Source organism: Macrotis lagotis, chromosome 5 (genome assembly GCF_037893015.1).
Source record: "Macrotis lagotis isolate mMagLag1 chromosome 5, bilby.v1.9.chrom.fasta, whole genome shotgun sequence".
NCBI classification, from domain to species: domain Eukaryota; kingdom Metazoa; phylum Chordata; class Mammalia; order Peramelemorphia; family Peramelidae; genus Macrotis; species Macrotis lagotis.
Genome location: NC_133662.1, coordinates 132774619 through 132797402, shown reverse-complemented (window position 1 = coordinate 132797402; position 22784 = coordinate 132774619). Strand labels below are relative to the sequence as shown.

Here is a 22784-nt window from a genome sequence, read left to right as displayed (position 1 = left end):
AAACTTTATAAATACTATAATGCTCTACCAATTAAGCTTTCTCACAGATTTAGAGGGAGAGAGAAAGAGAGAGTTAGAGAGAGAGAGAGAGAGAGAGAGAGAGAGAGAGAGAGAGAGAGAGAGATCTTATTTATGAGGAGTTCAACACCTATAATACCTATATTTGAGGAAGGAGAGATGGAACTGAACATTATTTTATAGTCAGTAAAAAAAAATTTAGAGGTTAGCTCTCTAAGATGAAGCAGATTTATTCAAAATGTATAAAATCATAATAATACCAAAATAATTACCTGGCCTGGAACAATAGTATGTGTGAAAAGTTTATTCAATTCCACAAGCTTATTTGGAGTGATGTTAAATTTTAATGCTATCGTATTAAGTGTATCTTGGCTTCCAGCCTAAAAAAAAATCAAATACATAATGTCAAAACATTTTTCAAAGAAAACATTTATCTATATGAAATATCAATGTAATTGAATATCAATTTAAGAGAATAAGAAAATTCTTTTCTCTCTTAATTCCTAAAGAAATCACTTCAAATCAAATTAAGTGATCCAATTCAGTGCTTCTGGACTTTTAAAATTTTAGGCATATTTATACACTTCTTAATTTTCTTTAATATGGCCGGGGGGGGGGGGGGAGGTGAAGCACATAGATGACCAAACAACAAATAATACTCAGTTATGTCCTTCCTCCCTGAGTTGTCCCATGGTAGCTTAAAACAGAGATTTTTGTCTTTAAAGTAGTAATTTCCTAAAACTGGTCTGGAGTCTTTTTTCATTAGGGCTCCAAAATTCATAGTATATGAGAATTAACCCAACCATTCTAAAAATCACTTGGCAACTGTACCCTAGAGGTTATTAAGCTGTCCATAATCTTTGACCCAATAATATGGGCACTGGGGGGCTATTTCCCTGGGGGCTAAAAGGAAAAAAAGAAAAGGACTTAGAGCAGCTTTATTTGGGGGGACAAAGAATTGGAATCTGAGGGGATGGCCATTATTTGATGAATGGGTGAACCAGTTGCGCTATATTAATGTGATGGAATACTATTGTGTTGGAAGAGATGATGAAGGGGTTGTCTTCAGAAAAATCTGAAAAGATATATGAACTCATGAAAAGAAATAACATTTTTCCCCTTTTTTTTCCTGGAACATGACTAATGTAGAAAATTGTTTTGCATGACTATATAGTTGTAATAGATTTTGTTTCACTTGCCTTTTCATTGGGCATGGGAGGTAATGAGAGGAGAGAATTTGGAACTAAAAATTTTTTTTTAAGTCTGTGTTTTAAAAAAATAAAATTTTTTTAAAAATTCACAGCATACTTACTACCTATATCTAAAGATTTGACTATTACTTCTTCAATAACTGGACCAAACTAATTTGCATCTTGAGAAGAGGACATGAAAATCTTATAAATTTGTTAGGGATAGATAGGAAGATATTCTTTTTTTTCTTTTCTTTTTTTTTTAGTTTTTGCAAAGCAAATGGGGTTAAGTGGCTTGCCCAAGGCCACACAGCTAGGTAATTATTAAGTGTCTGAGACCAGATTTGAACCCAGGTACTCCTGACTCCAGGGCTGGTGCTTTATCCACTGCGCCACCTAGCCGCCCCAGAAGATATTCTTATTCAGGTATGAGCTAAACTCTAAACTCTAAACTATTCCTATCTGATATTCTGTAAAAATTTTCATATGAGAAGACTTGTATTATCTGAAAAAAAAAACTCAAGAGACTATTGGGGAGTGACAGTGGGAAGGACACAAACTAATGGAGAGAAGAGACAAAAATACAGGGCACATTAACAAAAGCAACTTTGGTGGCAATCTACAGAAGGGATATGTTAGAGCCACAAGAAAAACACAGATTATTGTGATGCACTAGTTAGTTTTTATGAACACTGAACTACTCAATAGTGTATCGGAAAGCTGAAATTGTTTCTTGATCTTTGCTTAATAAAACTAATGACAACATTTGAGGTCTTGAAGAAAAATACAAAACAAATATATTGAGAGAAGAATTTTCTATCAAAATGGCTGCCTGAATGTAAGGTAGCTCACTCAGTTCCTCAAACAAATGCTTCTAGTAAAACCTTGGAGTTTGCAATAGAGAATTAAGAAACTCATTGAGAAACTAGTGAATTCTTCTATATTTAGCTCCTCACCCCCCCCCCAAATTCTACTTCAAGCTTGGCAAGCCATCTTATAAAAGTGTCCTTCTTGGTCACAAAGGGGAGCTGGCATGATTTTTCCAGATGAATTAACAACTTAAACCCAGTGGCAATGAGTCCAGGAGTCTCAAGCTATTGTGTATTTTGAAAGACTTTTAAAAACTTTTTATCACAATCAGCAAGGACCATATAATTTGAACTTTTAAATTAAGCACAACAGTTCACATTTTATTATTAACTTAAAATAAAAAAGAATATCTTCATGCATATAGAACACAGAACTTATTTAAAATTATAAATCTCCATTTCATATACCCTTGTTTATATATATATATATATGTATATAGTCTAGATAGTATATTTATAATATATATATATATACTAGATAGTATATTTTAAGAAATTATAAATGAAAAATGTCCAAAGATGATCTGTAAGAAATCAGAGGAAAGGAAAGATAGAGAGAATACATTGAATTAATAACTTGAATTATTAATTAATTCCAAATATATACATGTAATTCTACACATTACTTTTGAAATTAAAAACCAAGAGAGAAAGGGAAAAAAAATCTGGTGATAAACTTAGTCAAGCCATACAAATCCATGAAAAAACTTCAGTCAGAGGCCAGAGGGGAATAAAGGGACTTGCTATTGGCAGCATAAAGTTAGCCTTCAGTCTGACCAGAGACTTTGAGGGAGATGTGTCAAGAGGATGCCACAAGTGTTCTCCTAAGACAATTCTAGGGAGGGGACCTTAGAAGCTTGGAGAAGTGGTATGTTTAATTGCAACAGTGCTATAGCACTCAGACCAGGATACTCCAGGCCTAGGGTTTTTAAGTCTCTGACATTCTGACCTGAAAAGCCAGGGGGAAATACTGAATATTCAGTTTGTTGTTGTTTTTTAATGAATATATTTATTTATATTTTCAACTGCAAGCAAACACAGTTTTCAACAATCACTTTTTGGTGATGTTTTAAGTTCTACATTTTTCCTTCCTTCCTTCTCTCTCCCTCCCCTTAATAGTGAGTAATCTAAAATAGATTATACATATATAATTATGTCTAACATGTTTCCATATTATAAATATTCAATTCTTTGAAGCTCAAAGATCAAAATCTGGCTATTTTTTTAATTTTATTTAAGGCAATGGGGGTTAAGTGACTTGTCCAAGGCCACACAGCTAGGCAATTATTAAGTTTCTGAGGCTAGTTTTGAACTCAGGTCCTCCTGATTCCAGGGTCAGTGCTCTATCCACTGCGCCACCTAGCTGCCCAAGGTAGGGCTAATTCTAGCATGCAAACGTCAGAATAAGAACCTGGGGACAGACCTACAGGGTCAGGCTCACCACAAAAATACAACAGAAGCAGAACCTAGTCCTAAAATAAAGTCCTAATTCAGGAACCAATGTAGACACGAGAAAATCAAAGAAAACATTAATTAGTATACAATTTATTGCAAATCTAATTCTATAACAGTAAGAAGAGATTTAAAGGAAAAATGGGTTTTCCACAAGGACTACCTGAATACCTAGGAAAAAATGAATTAATTAAAAAGTTTTAAAGAATTGAAAGGAGGCAAAAGTAAACTTAGGAAAAAAATGTTAAATGTTATCCAAGAAATGAGCTTCCTGAAAATTAGAAAATAGCAACAAATTAAGCATTCCATGACAATGAAAGAAATATTAGATCGAAAAGATCGAAAAAGATCGAAAAATGAGAAGAAAAAATTATTTTGTTAAAATTACCTAACCTGGGGGGTGGCTAGGTGGTGCAGTGGATAGAGCATCAGCCCTGGAGTCAGGAGTACCTGAGTTCAATTCCGGCCTCAGACACTTAATAATTACCTAGCTGTGTGACCTTGGGCAAGCCACTTAACCCCACTGCCTTGCAAAAAAAACAAAAAACCCCAAACTAAAAACTAAAATAATAATAATAAAATAAAATTATTGTAACCTGGAATATAGGTCAAGGAAATATATATCATTGAATTCCTTGGAAACATGATTTAAAAAAATCTAGATAGTATATTTTAAGAAATTATAAATGTCCAAAGAGCTGTTAGAAATCAAATGAAAAGAAAGAGAGAATACATTGAATTAATAACCTACTGAAAGGAATTCCAAAAAGAAAAATCCTGGGATTGTTATATCAAAATTCAAAGCTTCCACATCAAAGAAAAAATACTGGAAGCACCCATGTACTAAAAACTGCAGTTCAAAGTTTTGTCAAATTCAACTATGAAATAGAGATCTTGGAATGTAATATTTCAAAATGCAAAAGATATAGGTTTGCAAGAATAATTTCCTCTACAAAGTTAAGCATATTTCTCTTAGGAGAAAATGACTCTTGAGTGGAATAAAAACTTAACTATCCCTGATGAAAAGACTAAAGTTGAGTAGGAGCTTGAAATACCAAGATCAAAGAACAGAGAAAGCTAGAAAAGTAAATTTATTTGAGTAATTATTAAAGAGGTTATAAATTGATAAAGTGCTAATATTATAGTAGTAGGAGAAGAAACTTTCAGAACTTTTATGTATTCAAAGTATACTGAAGGAGGAAAAGTCAAACAGAGTCTGGCTAGGGTGGGAGGGGGGATTGCTTTTTTTTTTCCCTGAAGATTTTAAGAGAGGAAAGCAAAGAGAAGGTAATAGAAGGAAAACACCAGGGTAAAAAGAAGGAAAATGAGGTATAACTTACTATATCTTTTTTTAAATTAAATATTTTATTTATTTTTCTTCTCTCCCCTTCCCATTACTACCTTTGACAGAAAGCAATTCAACATAGGCCATACATGTATAATCATGCTAAACAGAGAACCATGTTAGTTATGTTATGAAAGAAGGTCAAATTGGAGAAAAAATAATAGAGAAGGAAAAAATAAAGTACATAAGACAACTAACTCTACAAATCTTTCTCTGGATATGGATGATGTTTTCCATCACAGGTCTTTTAGAACTGCCTTTGATTACTGTTCTGCTTAAATGAACAATTCCATTATAGTTGACCATTATCAATGTCATTGTTAGTATGTATAATGTTCTTCTGGTTTTGTTCACTTCATTTAACATTAACTTGTGGCTGGGCATATGATGAATCTCACTCATCTGAACATACTACAAATAAACACCCAATAGTTTGGTGTAGAAGCAATCAAACTCAACAGAAAAACAATGGAGATTAGGAAGGGAGAAAAAATGGATTCTAAAGGGGAGGGAGACTTAGATGACCTCTTAGAAAACTGATGAATGGCTGAACAAATTATGGGAACTGAATGTAATGTAATTTTATTACACCATGAGAAATGATCAAAGGGAGGGTTTTAGAGAAGACTGAGTAAAATGAACTAACTGTAACATGAGCCAAGATAACAACTTTACAAAGAAAAGGAAACTGAAAAGACTTAAGAACTTTGATGAATACAGTAACCAACTATGTCTTCAGAAAACCTATGATGAACATATAACCCCCTCCCTGACAAAGATATGTGGATCCGGTCACTATGTGAATTTGTTTGGCTTGACTAAATTTGTCACAAGATTTTTTTTTCTTTCCTCCTTGGTTTTTTAATTTTAAAAGCCACACACACACACACACACACACACACACACACACACACACACACACATATATACATCAATATAAATATTAAATCAAGATAGAATATGAAATGGAGATTTATAATTTATTTGTATTTATCAATGTCCATGGAAATGCTCTTTTTTGGTGTTTTAAGCTCATAATAAATAAAAAGGACAAATTTAGAGTACCCACCATTTGAAGTATTGTATAGAATTTAAAAATTCAAATTATATGGTCCTTGCCTTTTAAGTGCTAATAATTTTCATTTTTTAATTTTTTGTGGGTTAATAACTTTTAAAAGTCTTTCAAAAATAAAAGACAACATGAGATTCTTGGACTCATTGCCACTACTGGGTTTAAGCTGTTCCACTCATCTAGAAGCATCATACCAGGTCTCCTTCCTGACTAAGAAAGACACATTTATAAGATGGTTTGCCATTCTTAAGGCACAATCTTGGCACAGAGGAAGATTTTAAAAATTTTTATTCTTAGGAATGTAAATGTCCAATCAATCAAACAGCAAAGTCTTTATTTAGTGTCTATTATGTGCCAGGTGCTAGAGATACAGGTACAATAAAGGATATGATTCCTACTTGAAATAGATTTCTAGTATTAAACTTAAACTGGGTCTAACTGGTACAGAGCAGTCTGAGTCTTATGGATAAGACACATGGACACTACAAAAAAAATTTTTTTTAACTAAAAACAATTGCAACTTATGAATGACTAGTCAAACCTAAAATCCCAGGGGCTCTATAGCATCTGGAAATTTTTCCACATTTATACAGATAAAATTATAAGGCAATATGGAGTATGAAATACTTTGGGAGATATTGGCAGAAAGAGTCAATTTCACATTATTAAACTTTTTTTATTCAGTAAGGATGGTTATAACCTAGTAATCATTAACTTGAATAAGCAAAGTAGATCACTTGTTGTTTTTAATGTTTTGCATGTAAAAGATATTGACCTTTAAGCCAAGATTAAGAGGCAAGTTTCATTTTATACATTAATGTAATAGCTGTGAATGTGTGTACTATTAATTTTTATGAGATAATGTAGTATAGTAGAAATAGTACCAGACTTGGAGTCAAGAGAACCTGGGCTTGATTACTGCCTCTATCAATCCTGAAAAAAAAATCATTCCTTTTCTCTGAGTTTGCACTCTTCATGTCTAAAAATGAGACCAGTATATTGGAATTACCCATCTTTTAGGGTTGGTATGGGGATCAAATGAAATTTTATATATATATAGCCTTGACACCTGGTGTGAACGTCAGTGTTTTTATTTTTGTCCATACATTTATATTTAAAAATTGAATACACACTATCATGGAAATTTAGAGATCAGCATGGATGGGAACTTAGAGATCATCAATCCATTTCCTTTACTTTAATAGAAGAAAGAAAATAGGGCCAGAAAGGTGAAAAGTGACCAAATGCTGAACAAAAATCACATAAGTAGAAAATAAGCAGCACAGGCAGATTATGAATTCTGAGACTCTTATTCCAAATCTGAGATTTTGCCTCTAAATAAACTTCTCAAGAGTCCACTACATTTCATCTAGGGGTGTTGTTTAAAATTCTGCTGGGAAAAAATAGGCTTTAAGAATGAAAGCTTTAAATACTATTTTCAGGTTTTAAAATTTGTTTTATTGTTTTTATTTCTCCTGCTTTTTTCCCCCTTTTTTCTGGATTCTTCTTTTACAACATGACTAATATATAAATATATTTAATAGGATTATACATGTATAACCTATATCAGATTACTTGCTGTTTTGGGGAGGAGGAAGGAAAGGAAGAAATATGTGGAACTCAAAAATCTTACAAAAATATGTGTTGAAAACTATCTTTCCATGTAATTTGGAAAAAAAACAAAACCAAAATTTAAAAAGGAATGAAAACTTTAGAAGTACTAGTATTACTATTAAAAAAATTCTAAGACAATGGTAAAGAGATGCTTAGAGATATCCAGAGCATTCCAAGATCAGTGTTTTCAAATATAAATGGATACGTATTCCTTTTGTAACTATTAGACTAACAGTATGGCCAAGAACTCTAAAAGGCTTGCAGAAAATAAAATGTCTGTTAAGGGTATTTTTTTCATTCCAAAAATCTTCTCCAAAGCTAGTATACATTTAGTAATAAGGCAGCTGGGTGACTTAGTGAATAGAGCATATGACCTAGAGTCATGAAGATCTGAGTTAAAATCCAGTCTTGAGGGGCAGCTAGGTGGTGCAGTGCATAAAGCATTGGCCCTGGAGTCAGGAGTACCTGGGTTCAAATCCGACCTCAGACACTTAATAATTACCCAGCTGTGTGGCCTTGAGCAAGCCATTTAACCCCATTTGCCTTGCGAAAACCTAAAAAAAAAAAATCCAGTCTCAGATGCTTACTAGCTTTGTGACCCTGGGTGAGTTACTTAACCTTTGCATGCTTCAGTTTCCCTATCTGTTAAAAAGGGATTTAACAACAACAACAACAATAATAAGTGCTTGTGAAGATGAAATGAGATATTTGTAGTGCTTTGTGAACCTTAAAATGTTGTACAAATGTTAGGTGGGGGTGGCAGCAGTAGTTTCATTGATGAAACCTATATCAAAACTATAATTATCATTAGTATCCTAAATTGTATGAACACTCACAACCATCCCAGGCATACTTACTATATATTCCACAGTGCCTCGGGGCTTTTGAACCACCATCTTCTTCTCTTTCTTCTCATTGGTCTTGTTCTGGTTGTCATCTAAAGGAAGAATACATTTAAATATCCTAATTAAGACAGTCTCAATTTTTTACAGTTTCAGATCTGTTAAGATTACAAGATCACAGGGCACCAGGACAAGTCATTTAATTTAGCCTCTCTACCTTCAGGCTAAGTAATATCAGAAAGATGATAATCTCTCATGCTTGGAGAGTTCCAAAAAGGAAATTCCACAGCTTCTTTCAGTAAAAATTCACAATACCTTACAAATCTCAGAGAATTGTTCCTCATATCTGACAAAAAGGAGACATTTTGTTTCTGTGAAAGATAGCCATTTCAAGTAAAGATTTCCAAACTTCTGTTAAAAATTCTTTATAGCACTGAGTTAACCATAGTAGAACTAACAATGGATTGGAAAATCTAGTCTTGAATTCTGGCTCTTCAATCATGGACAATAAACCTCACTATCAGTTTTGTAATTTGTAGGATGAGAGGATTACACTTAATCATCAATTCTGAAAGCATAGTCTGGGGAGTCCCCGAGACCTTTTCTGGGGTTCCAGGAAACCAAAACTATTTTCATAATAATACAGTTTTAATTTCTATTATGGTAAATATTGATAGCTATAACACACAAATAGAAATTCTTTGAGGGGAAGTCTCAATTTTTAAGTATGTAAAGGGATTCTGAGACAAGTTTAAAAACCACTATACTACATAACTCTATTGCCCTTTCTAGCTCTAAATTCTATGACTCTAGGACTTTCTTTTTTTTTTTATTACTTTTCTCACAATCATCCTTATGGGGGGGAAGAAATATTTTGTAGACCTTACAATGATCTCTATATGGGAGTTAAATCCTCTTGATATTCTCTAACAGTGCTACTTCCTTAAGTTCTTTCAGTCAAGATTTTTATGTTCATTGTCCCCTTCCCAGTGGCCTTCCATTTTCAGTTTATTTTCATTTGTAGCATTTTGGGGAATTCCTAAGCCTACCCTAAGTCGTATCAGAAAAATTCTAAGATAGCTCATTAAAGTTTTCCTACACCCAGGAGAATATCAGCTTCAAAAAAAATACACTTGTATTTCTCTTAGGACAGTGCCTCCAACATAGTAGGATACTTAATAAATGTTGATTGATGAGTTGGTTGACTTGCTGATATACCTTTCAAGGTAAATTTATCCTCTATATTTCAGTGACTGGTAGACATAAAATTGCTTTCCATTAGTGGTGATGAAAAAAGCTAAAAATAGAGTAAAAGTGCAAATAACAACAATAATAATGTTACAAGTGTTAGTTTAATTTTTTAAAAATTCCTTCTTAAGTCAGATTAATGGGTCTAAAAAAATTAAATGTGGTCAGGAAAAAAAATGACTAGTCCCCCAAATAAATCATACCAGTATCAAAGATGAATGTGCACTGTCAACTTTGACATTTTTTTCTAACATCAGTCAATTACTTCACTTAATAATTACTTTATAACAACAACAACAATTACAACATCGATGGGACATACATTATACAGATGGGGATTTCACTCCATCCTGCTCCCATACCTAACCAAAAGGAAGACCGCCTCGTGCAGTCTGTAAATATGAGATGAGGCTTCAAGTCTGGAAAGGCGCTGCACAGAGGTGGTCTTGGGGTGGTCTTGTCATGAAGCCCACAATCCAAAATTTCAGGTAAGGACTTGAAGCTTTCTCCATGGTGAGAACTGTATTCAGAAGACAAGGAGCCGGATATCTCCATTTCCAGTCTTTGGACTCCAATTTCATTCACAGTCAGAGTGACTGATTCTGTCTCCCTGGTTCAAATCATAGCAGTGCTCAAATGCAAACATCTGCCAGGTAGAGGCCCAAGGTGTAGACAGGAGCTTTCAAAAAGGCTGAGACCAGTTTGGAGAAATTCCTGGACTCAAATTTTAGACAGTCTAAATGCGAAGAAATAACCAATGGCACAAACGCCAATCTTCCAGCTAGCCCTAATGCTAGTTTTCCCCAAGCACAGTGTAGAGGAAATGCTGAGTTAAATAACAACACCAAAAGCAGGCAGCACCAAAAACTCCACGCCCCCAGCAAACTGGGCTGAGGGTCATGGGGATGAGCATGTCCCAGGTGGCTCGAGCAGGCAGTTAAGTGGACACCGCCCTATTCCTCCACCCCCCATCTCAGATCCTGCCCCAGCAGCCCAAGGGCTACTTGAGAACTTGCTTGTAGTCCCAAACTGAGGAGATCCCTAGAGCTGTCCACCTTTAAAAAAAAATAGGGTCCTTGCATTTTTGCACACTCAGATACTTTCCTATCCTCCTAAATTTTACAGCCTGAAAATAGTTTTTACTTTCTACATCTACATAAAGAATGCATAATGAATTCACCCAGTACAATATTTTCACTAAACATTACACACCTGAGGAAGGAGGGGCTCAGGCCCTAAGTGGGAAGAAGGAAAATGGAAAATTGTTGCTAAGCTGCTGGAAAGGGAGGTATCTAAAGAGTTGTCCCTAAAAACCCTTATTCACAATCTATGCTTCAAATAAGCAATGTCATTTCACTTGAAAAATTCTTACAAAATGTGAGGTTTAAGAGAGATTTAGGAAAAACATTGACAAGTAGGTTGCTGAGGAAGAAGAGCAGGGCATCAGGCATTTCTAAATCCCTCTTTAACAATAGTAATTACTAAGATGCATCACTCGCTGCTCCCCAACCCATGTGTTTCTGCTAACCTATAAAAACAAAAGTTCTTAATGCCATTGACACTATATTATAATTAAAGTACAGTACAAGTGTCTAGGAAACCTCTTAGAAAAGCTATTGGGTTGTCATAAGATAATGATTCGGGACTGGAGAGGGGTCTTAAATATCCTCTAGTTCATATGACTTATTTCATAGAAAAGTTCCATGGAAGTAAAGTGATTTACTGATACAAGTAGTAAAGAGGGAAGGAAATGAAATTCAGCTCCCATGCTTCATTCTTCATTTTGGAAGATTAGGACATTAGGGAGGTGTCATGACAGGTGTATAAATTGAATTTGAGTGTTTGAATGCAGGGGTGCTATGCTAAGTCATTAGCCTCACTCTCTCCTCCGCAGTCATCTGGGTCCACTGGCCAGATATGAATCAGGAAGACTGGAGATGGTTCTGGATGCAAGGCAATCTGGGTTAAGTGACTTGTCCAAGTTTGCATAGCTAGAAAGAGTCAAGTGTCTGAGGTCAAATTCGAACTCTAATCCTCCTGACTCCAAGGTCAGTGCCCGATCCACTGCTCTACCCATAATCTTTCCTAGACTGGTCTATTTTTTTTAAAAAGTCTAAAGTCACCTTGTAGAAGTAGTCAATTGGCTTGAATCAACAAATCAATATCATGATACTAAATCAAAATCAAAAAAGAAAACAAACTCAAAACTAAATTCAACTTTTTGTGAATCACTATTTCCTCCTGAATAATTACATATAATTATTTTTTGTAAAGAAAAAAAAATTACTTAACATAAACATAGACCACATGAAAGCATGGATACTGTTAAGTCATTGGGATAAAGTGTTTCACATATGCAGAATCAAGAATTGCAAATTGCAAGTACAAATCATGAAAACTCTAACAGAAAATGTGCCAAGCAACCTGTTTTCCATTGCTGTGCTTTTTGTTTTTTAAGCATATCACCAGCATAAAGGCATCTTTGGAATTCATTACTCAGGGCTGAATTTGCTTTCAGAAACTATAATTAGAAAAAATGAAGAGTTAAGGAGAGAGAGAGCTATCATCAGAGAGACTGAGAATCCCAGAGAGGGATATCATTGGGTAATAAAACAATTATGATAAATTAATCATTCAGCATGTTATTTGTAAGTTTCTCATGTGGGTGGGAGAGGTGGAATGGCATGGTTGATAGAAAGTAGATCTTGCTGTTAGGAAGATCTGGCTTAACTAATTAAATGACCTTGAGTAAAATCACCTAACCTCTCAGTGACTTGTACTGGTGGAAATCATTTCCTCATTGGAAGTTTCCTTAACATCAGTGAAATTATAGGTGCAGGCCCTAATTTATCCTTTGGTTTAATGTTTCAGGCCCTGTAATGGACAAAGACAAAAACAATGCAGTCCCTTCTATCAAGAAGTTAATGTTTGATGGAGAATAAATATGCATATATATTGTATAAACACAACATAACCAAAGGGAAACATGACAAAAGGAAAAGGGGGGAAAAAGTACTAGCCACTAGAAGAACTAGAAAAAGTTTTATGTAGAAGTGGATTGCATGAAATAATTTTTAAAATGATAAAATAATTTCTAAAGGTAAAAATTAATACATTTGAAAATCCTTTCCTATTTGGGCTATTGACATCTGCCAATCCGACATGTGTCAATTTGACATAATTAATTGACTGACTTAATTTAGCACATATCTTTTAATCTACAAATAAATTATTAAATGATAGAGAATATCTTGTATAATTCTCTCTAAAGAACTAAGAAATGATTATGTAATTAAGAAAATATTTACAGAACCCATATCTTTTACACCAAATCCCAATAATTTAATTCTAAAGGAGAAAGTAAAAAAAACTTTCTTCCATAGTTCATGATTAAAGTTGCTTTCCCATGCAACAATCCATATTTCTGATTTTTATGAATAGTAAGACAAGAATTAAAATTCCCAAAGAAGCAGAATTTGTATTGTGAATTGCCCAAAATGTGAACATTACAATCAAGTCATCTCATCTCAGAGATGAAAAAAATTAACCCCATTCAGTGATACTTCTCTCTACTATACAATAAAATGTCTCATTGTCATAAAGAATCTTCTCTTCAACAACAAAGTTTATAGCCACAACCTTCTTTTGCTAAAGACTACCTTTTTTCACTTCTGTAAAAACAGTTTTCATAATTGGAAAATCAGTCATAGTTTATTCAGAAACATTGGTTGCAATCAGTTCCAAGAGCCAACAACTAAATAATGATCAGAATCTAACTTGATTTTGATCTGAATTCTGTTAGGATAACATCTTTCTCCTTCTGGTCATAGTAACCATGCATAATAGAAACTGTGATATCCCTGACATGCATTTTTTTTTAAATCAGCTGACCTCTTTCACTTTATATTCCAAAAATAATACCTGTGTAATGATCATTGTCTTGTATGAATTACAAAGGGAATGAAAAGCATTTAAGCATTAACCATCTGCAAAGCACTGTACTAAGTGTAAAGTATACAAATAGAAAAAAGAACTCATATTCCAATAGGAGAAATAATAAACATGGAAAGTTTCTGCACAAAATCAGATGGGAAAGGACCTATGATCCTAGGATTTCAGTAGCCAAATAGATGATAATGCATCTTTTTTAATGTTTATCAAAGCAGTTGCTAGGTTTCATTTCCAAAGCATTGCAATTCAAGCTGATGGCTTCTAGGGAATGGGATCCCTCTCTTTCAATGTTGATATAGAATCGGTTAGTACCTTTAAAAGGTCAATTCTTCTTCAATAGGGTATGAATAATAAATTACATGAACAGTTTGATTACTACTAATATGTTAGGGTTAGATATTGTGGTAGAAAACAATATAATTTGAATATTTGTATTTAATTTCTGGAAAATTCAATAGACTTGATACCATGTCTCATCATTTCATCTGTTTTATCTAAGACAAATATCCTGATCTATTTTAGAGAAAAATTATCTTCAACAAGGATTTAAGGTAAGATTATCACATCAAACACTTGCCCTGTATTTCCAACAACAAATCTCTTAGCCTGCAGTTTTTGCATTTAATTTCAAATATCAATGCTGCCACTGTAGGCATGATAAAAAGCTCCCATATACAATCACAAGAGTCATAATTGCTTTTGAGATCTTTAATGCAGGGGATTATAACTCTCTCCTGGACAGGGGAACACTTCTCTTAAGTATAGAGACCTCACAGAAAAGATTCCTTTAAGTTCATCTCATCAGTTCGTCACAATTTCATTCCACCTGTTTGTGATGACACTATCAGAGCCTATTCCCTATGGGCTTCACTGTCTATGATAATAATCCACAAAATCAAGAGATATGTTCCAAATAAATACAAAGCACTGACTAATTTTATTTTATTTTAGTTTAGTTTTTTCAAGGCAATGGGGTTAAGTGGCTTGCCCAAGGCCACACAGCTAGGTAATTATTAAGTGTCTGAGGCCGGATTTGAACTCAGGTACTCCTGACTCCAGGGCCAGTGCTCTATGCACTGCGCCACCTAGCTGCCCCACCTGAATAATTTTAAAGGGAACCAAGGATTCCAAGAGATAGCACTAAGGAGAAATATATTCCAGGTGTATGAATTTGGAGTTGGGAGGCAGTCAGTACACTTTACTCCTGACATGTACTCTTCCACAGAATGGTACTAACTTCTGATTATTCCAATGTGTATTGATATACTCATGAATAAATGAATACAGCTAAGCTTTCTTTGACCCAAGGTCAAAGGAGAAAGGTTTGGCATGTACATGATTTCACAGTCTGCTGAGCAAGAGTGATTCAGGAATCATTGACAATGTCTTTGCTTCCTTTCCCACATTTACCCACTCAAATTTTCTCTTAAGAGTTGGATAAAGAGTAAGTGAATCAGATAGGAAAAAAATTAATAATAGAGAACATAAGGAGGAAAACAATATTAACAACATTTTTTAAAAAATCTAATTGAATTGCTTAATAATAATAGCTAATAAAGTTTTAAAATTTGCAATGAACTTTAAATACATTATTTCATCTGAGAGAATTATTATTGATATTATTTTTCCATTTTATATATGATGAAAAGTGAAGCTCTGAGAAGTTGTGACTTATCCATGGTTAACCCCAGTAAGTGTCAGAGGCATGATTTACTTATACCATTTCTCCAATGAAATCTCTTTCTCTCCTCTGACTACAACCAATCAGATACTGGCCCCTATCAACACATGTTTAGACTATTGCAAGAGACTGATAGGTGCCTGCCACATATGTCTACCCATTCCAGTATATCCTCTACTCAGCTCTCAAGGTCATTTTTTTTAAAGCAATGGGGTTAAGTGGCTTGCCCAAGGTCACACAGTTAGGTAATTATTAGGTTCCTGAGGCCGAATTTGAACTCAGGTACTCCTGACTCTAGAGCTGGTGTTCTATCCACTGCGCCACCTAGCTGCCCCTCAAGGTCATTTCTAAATGTTACTTTTTTAAATTTTTTCCAATTACAGGTAAAGACAGCTTTCAACATTCATCTTTTTGTAAGATTTTGAATTTCACATTTTTCTACTTCCCTCCCTTCCCTCCTCCTTTCCCACAAAAGCAAGTGACTGATATAGGTTATATATGAACAATCATGATTAACACATTTTTTCAAATAGCTTATATAGGATTGGAATAAATTATTCTTTAATTGTTTGGTAGAATTCACTTGTGAATTCAATTGGCTCTGGAAATTTTTTTCTTTGGGAGTGCACTGATGGATGGTTCAATTTTTTTTAAATGAGATTATTTAAGTATAAATTCCTCTACTGTTAATCTAGTCAATTTATATTTTCATACATTTTCATCCATAACACTTAGATTGTTAGATTTACTGGCAGACAGTTGAGCAAAATAGCTCTGAATTATTTTAATTTCCTCTTCATTGGTGATGAATTCACTGTTTCCATTTTTGATACTGGTAATTTTTTTCTTTTTTTTAAAAATCAAATTAACCAAAAGGTTTATCTATTTATTTTTCTATAAAACCAACTTTTAGTTTTATTTATTAGTTTAATAGTCTTTTCCTTTCAATTTTATTAATCTTTCCTTTGATTTTCAGAATTTCTAATTTAGTATTTGATTGGGGAGTTTTAATTTGTTCTATTTTTTTTAGTTGCACATCAAATTTATTGATTTCTTCTTTCTCTATTTTATTCAAGTAAGCATTTAAAGATATAAAATTTCCCAAATGACTGTTTTGGCTGCACAGCACAAGTTTTAGTATGTTGTCTAATTATTGTCATTGTCTTGAATAAAATTATTGAGTCATTCTAGGATTTGTTGTTTGAACTACTCATTCTTTAAAATTAGGTTTAGTTTTCAGTTAATTTAAGTCTATATAGTTCTTTATAACATGAAATTTTTATGTACTATGATCTGAAAAGGATGCATTTAATAATTGTACCCTTCTGAATTTGATTGTGAGGTTTTTAGTGCCCTAATATATGGTCAATATATACCAATATACCAATACCAATATATGGTAGGTGCTATGGACCACTGGAAAATAGGTATATTATTTTCTATCCTCATTCAGTTTTCTCCAGAGGTCTGTCATATCTAACTTTTTGAATATTCTGTTCACTTCCTTAACTTATGGTTATATTTATCTAGTTCTGAGAGAGGGAAGTTAAGTTCCCCCCACTAGCTATCTATGTCTTCCTGAACTTTAACTTCTCTAAGAATCTGGCTAAACCACTTAGCTCATATATGTTTAGTATAGATATTACTACACTGTCTATGGTACCTTTTAGAAAGATATAATTTCTTTACTTATTACTTCTAGTTAGATCTGTTTTTGCTTTTGCTCTAATATCAAAATTACCTTGCTTTTTTTTTATTTCAGCTGAAGCATAATAAATTATGCTCCAGTCTTTTACCTTTACTCTCTATATATCTCTCTGCTTTAAATGTGTTTCTTATAAACAACATATTTTAGTATTCCAAATTTTAATTTAGAATCTCTTTTCATTTTGAGAGTTCATCCCATTCATATTCACAGCTATGATTACTGTGTATTATCTTCTATCCTATTTATCCCCATTTGTACTTTTCTTTCTCCTTTCTTCCTATCCCTCTCCTCACTGCTTCTGACCACTACCTCCCTTAAACTGGCCCTCCTTTTAATCAATTCACTTCTCTTTTCTATCCCCTTTCCTCTCCTACTTCTAGTCTCCCTTCTGTCCTCCCTTCTATAAGCCCCTCCTTCCCTGAATTCTGCAAGATAGTTGATTCTTGCTTACAATCTAAACTCCTTTGCCTTCTAGACTATCATAATTCAGGTTTTCCAATCCTTTATGTTGATGCTGCCAAGTCCTGTGTAATCCTGACTATGCTTCCTCGGTATATGAATTGTTCCTTTCTGGTTGCCTGTAGCATTTTCTCCTGGACCTGATAGTTTTGGTCTTTTCATTTTGGGATTCCTTTCAGGAGGTGATAAGTGGATTCTTTCAATAACTATTTTCTGGTTCTAGGATATCAGGGCAGTTGGTAGTTTTCCTTGATTATTTCTTGAGATATATTGTGTTGATCTTTTTGATCATGATTTTCAGGTAATTCAATAATTGTTAAATTATCTTTCCTGTATTTATTTTCCAGGTCAGTTGTTTTTCCAATGAGATATTTTACATTTTCTTCTATTTTTTTCACTTTTTAAATTTTACTTGACTGATTCTTGATGTTTCATAAAATCATTAGCTTCCACTTGCCCAATTCTAATATTCAAGGCTTTATTTTCTTCATTTAGTTTTCATATCTCCTTTACCATTTGCCTGATTCTATTTTTAAAGGAGTTGTTTTTTTTATTACCCAAGTATTTCTGAAGGAGTATTTTCTTTGTCCATTTGTCCAATTGTATTTTTCAGAGAGTTGTTTTCTTTAATTTCTGTGTTATCTTTTCCAAGCTGTTGATTCTCTCTTACATACCTCTCATTTCTTTTCCCAGTTTTTCTATTTGATTTTTTTTTAAAGATTTTTCAAGGCAATGGGGTTAAGTGGCTTGCCCAAGGCCACATGGCTAGGTAATTATTAAGTGTCTGAGGTCACATTTGAACCCAGGTACTCCTGACTCCAAAGCTGGTGTTCTATCCACTGTGCTACCTAGCCGTCCCCATTTGATTTTTAAAATTCTTTTTCATGCTTTCTAAGAAAACTTTTTGAACTTGAGACAAATTCATATTTGCTTCTGGGATTTCAGATCTAGGCCATTTTCCATTATCCTCTTCTGAGATGATTGGTTAGGGCTTTCTTCTGTTTCTTATTCATTTTATGCATCATGATCTGAAAAGGATGTTTTTGGTTTTTAAAGTTGAGCATGCTCCTGGGTCATAGAGGAAGGCACTGTCCCAAGTTTCCTGTATTGGATGTCAGAAGTCTGCTCACTAACTTTCTTTCTTTCATTCTTTTTTTTTGTTTTTGCGAGGCAGTGGGGTTAAGTGGCTTGCCCAAGGCCACACAGCTAGGTAATTATTAAGCGTCTGAGGCTGGATTTGAACTCAGGTACTCCTGACCCCAGGGCCAGTGCTCTGTCCACTGCACCACCTAGCCACCCCATCACTAACTTTCAATGTACTCCAGTATTAGGTGTTAATGGCTTTCTCCACTCTGCTGAATTTGCCAGTGTTAGTGGCACTGACTACACTCTGGTTCTGGGGCTTTCAATTTACCTTCTGCACTGGGCCTGGAGGCCTCTCAGTTGACCTACTTTGCCACTGATCTGCTGAAACAGGACCCAGAGGCCTTGGTTAGTGATCTGTGCTATGTCCTTCCTCTTTCTTCTACATCATTACCTGTGCTGGTCCATACTCCAGCCTATAGTCAAGCAGAGCAGACCTTTCCTCAAGTTCTTCTAAGATATTTTATGCTAGAAAATGTTCCATTCTGTCTTTTTGTAATCTAGAATCCAATGTCTCTAGAATCCATTTATAGGCTTGATTAACATTGTTTCTAAGGGAAATTGGGGAGAATTCAGGGAAATTTCTGACTTCTCTCCACTATCTTGATTCTGCCCCCCTGAATCTATCAAAGCTATTTTTCTAAAGAGTAGGTTAGACCATATTGCCCAATATAATGGTTTTTCTAGTTGCTCCAAGATAAAATATATACATTCTCTTACATTCAGAGTCCTTCAAAACCCTCTCCCTCATCTACATTTTCAGTCTTCTCAGACCTTACTTCTTTTCCCCCTGCGACTTTCCAAGGAATTCTGCAATCCAATGATACTTGCCTCCCTGTTATTCCTCATATAAGAATTTCCATCTCCAGACTCTATGCATTTTCAATAACTTTGCCTTCTGCCTAGAATTCTCTCTTTCCTCATTTCCTCCTGTCTTCCATGGTTTGCTTTAAGACAACTAAGATGTTACCTTTCACAAGAACCCTTTCTTGATCCAGTTAATGTAGATCCTTTCCCTCTGCTGATTATTTCTATTTTATCATGTCTGTCTTGTTTGTGCCTAGTTCTTTTCAGGCTCTCTCTTTTTCCATTATTAGACTATGAGTTCCATGAGAAAAGTGACTAGTTTTTTTGGTATTTTTTTTGAATCCCTAGCTCTTAGTATAGTGCCAGATACATAATGGGAGCTTAGTGGGTTTTTTAATTATTATTACTGACTTGCCAGAATGCAAGTTCACAGAACTCAATTCATACATATCATTAAACACTATCAGTACAGGAGTATTTGTTAGTTAATCGATCAATAAACATTAGGATAGTGATTGTTTTTTTATATATATATATATTGTATCACTAGCACTTTAAGGCCAGTGCCTAGCATATAGTAGGCACTTAATAAATGCTTATGGACTACTTACTATGTACTATAAACTGTCTCATGGAACTCACAATCTAATGGGGGAGATAACATGCAAACTATAATGTAGAAACAAGTTATATACAAATTGGAAATAATCAACTGAAGTAAAGAATTGTCATTAGAGAGGATTAGAAAAAGATACTTGGAAAAGGTAAGTTTTTTTTCCTGGGCCATGAAGGAAGTCAGGGAAGTCAGGAGGTAGAGATAAGGAGAAAGATAATTCCAGAGATGAGAGACAACCAGCGAAAACACATGGGGTCAGAAGCTGGAATGTCTTGTATAAGGAAGAGCAAGGAAACCAGTGTCATTGAATTGCAGAGATCCTTGGGAGAGAGTAAAGTATAAGAAGACTGGAAAGGTAGAAAAGGGCTGAGGTTGTGAAAAGCTTTGGATATCAAATACCAGATTTTTATATTTGATCCTGGAGATGATAGGTTGCCACTAGGGAATTGATATAGATTTGTGCTTTATAAGGATTAATTTGATAGCTGAATGGAGGATGAACTGGAATGGGGAGAGACTTGTGGTGGGGAGAACCATCAAAAGAGGTTCTACAAAAATTAGCATTGGTTATCTCAGGTTACCCTTCTGACAGTCAGACAAAAAATGTGAAGAAGAAAGATCAGAATGGTCTGTTAGAAATATCTACAAACACACTATACCATTCATTTGATTGGTTTCTTAGTTAATATTTATACTAATAAAAATGTATCGCTAATTAATTGTTAGGGAATGATTTGTGAAATGCTGAGAAACAAATGAAAGCAACATAGAGGTCAGAAATATAGACAAATTTTTTAAAATTCAAATTCAAATTAATACTATGCATTTTAATAAATGTAATCAGAATGCTGAACATAGATATTTAACACAGAGAGAAGCTTTTTAAAGTAGTTATGCTGAAGGATGGGGATGATGATGAATTGAAACTGAGATGAGCTCATTAGATTCATGAGACATTAAAAAAGGCAACACTATTTGGGAACAGATTTAGCTAAGGTTCCTAGGGGCAGATTCTAGTATACAGAATGAGATAACAATAGGTCCTATGATATAGTGTCACATCTATCTTTGACTTTTGTTAGAGATTAGTTAGGTTCTTCTAGGCAAAGACACTGAAGAGTTCTAAACAATACACTTAAAATTCCCTTAGTTTTTGTTATATCAAACCTAGAGAGACTTAGGGGAAGAAGAAAAGACATTGCCAGATAGTCAAAGATGTAATCTTTTGAGTACTTCTTTAAAATTATTTTTTTTTAATTTTTATTAAAGATATTATTTGAGTTTTACAGTTTTCCCCCAATCTTGCTTCCCTCCCCCCACCCCCACCCCACAGATAGCACTCCATCAGTCTTTACTTTGTTTCCATGTTGTACCTCGATCCAAATTGGGTGTGATGAGAGAGAAATCATATCCTTAAAGAGAACAGAATTCTCAGAAGGAACCAGATCAAACCATAAGACATCTGGGTTGTTTTTTTTTTCTGAATTAAAGGGAATAGTCCTTGTACTTTGTTCAAACTCCACAGCTCCTTATCTGGATACAGATGGTACTCTCCTTTGCAGACAGCCCAAAATTGTTCCTAATTGTTGCGCTGATGGAATGAGCAAGTCCTTCAAGGTTGAACATCACTCCCGTGTTGCTGTTAGGGTGTACAGTGTTTTTCTGGTTCTGCTCATCTCACTCAGCATCAGTTCATGCAAATCCCTCCAGGTTTCCCTGAAATCCCGTCCCTCCTGATTTCTAATAGAACAATAGTATTCCATGACATACATATACCACAGTTTGCTAAACCATTCCCCAATTGAAGGACATTTACTGGATTTCCAATTCTTTGCCACCACAAACAGGGCTGCTATAAATATTTTTGTACAAGTAATGTTTTTACCCTTTTTCCTCATCTCTTCAGGGTATAGACCCAGTAGTGGTATTGCTGGGTCAAAGGGTTCTTTAAAATTATTTAAAAAAAATCATTAGGCTCTCAAATTCTATTAAGGTCAATTCTGCACAGGTCCTATCATATTTATTTTCCCTTTGTTGGCCTTGAAAAACTCATTTTAATTCCTATCTTTGATTCTTGTCTTAGTGTTAGTGATTGAGTGGGTAGTAGATGGGGAAAATAATAAGAATTTAGGTACTAATATGTTCTAGATACTATGCTAAGCACTTTACAAATATAAACTCATTTGACCTTCATATCAACCCTGAGAGGCAGGCAGTATCTTCATTTTACATTGAAGGAAACAGACTTACAGAGGTTAAATAATTTATACAGATAGTGTCTGAGGCTGCATTTGAACTCAAGACTTCCTGACTCCAGGAGGGCACTTTGAAATATGTGAGAACTGAGTAATTTCATCAGCATAGGAAAGTTCTGGATGAGGAAACTTCAAATCAATGAAAATTGGTATCTGATTCTGCAATTTACAGTCTTAGAGAGTGATTTGCATTCTTACTAGCTGGGTGACCTTTGGATAGTCACTTAACCTTGATTACCTTGCTTCCAGGGCCATCTCCAGTCATCCTGATTCATATCTGGCAACTGGACCCATATGGCTTTGGAGGAGAAAGTGAGGTTGGTGACTTAGCACAGTCACCCCTCACTCAAGTGAGATTCATGGACTTGTCATGGCATCACCTCCCTGATATCATGGTCTTCTTTGAGAATGAAGAACCAAATTCCTTCCTCCTCATATATAAGCAATGGAACTAAAAACCAGAATCTTCCCATCTCTACAATATTCTTTTCCACTAAGTCCCTCTACCTGCTAA

At 34.4% G+C, this 22784-nt stretch overlaps 1 protein-coding gene across 7 annotated transcripts in view; it reads right to left on the bottom strand.

The window, feature by feature from the left end:
- NCOA7 (nuclear receptor coactivator 7) overlaps positions 1–22784 on the bottom strand; it is a 187683-nt gene that overhangs the window by 42042 nt on the left and 122857 nt on the right. For 5 of the 7 annotated variants that reach the window (XM_074187512.1, XM_074187511.1, XM_074187515.1 and 2 more), the window contains exons 4-5: positions 8418–8497; positions 291–398 (exon numbers count right to left, since the gene is read on the bottom strand). In XM_074187512.1, coding sequence (XP_074043613.1) covers positions 291–398; positions 8418–8497 — 188 coding nt within the window. Of the gene's footprint in view, positions 1–290; positions 399–8417; positions 8498–9972; positions 21283–22784 lie in introns of those variants that run through there. The other 2 variants (XM_074187516.1, XM_074187517.1) reach the window with 2 other exon arrangements.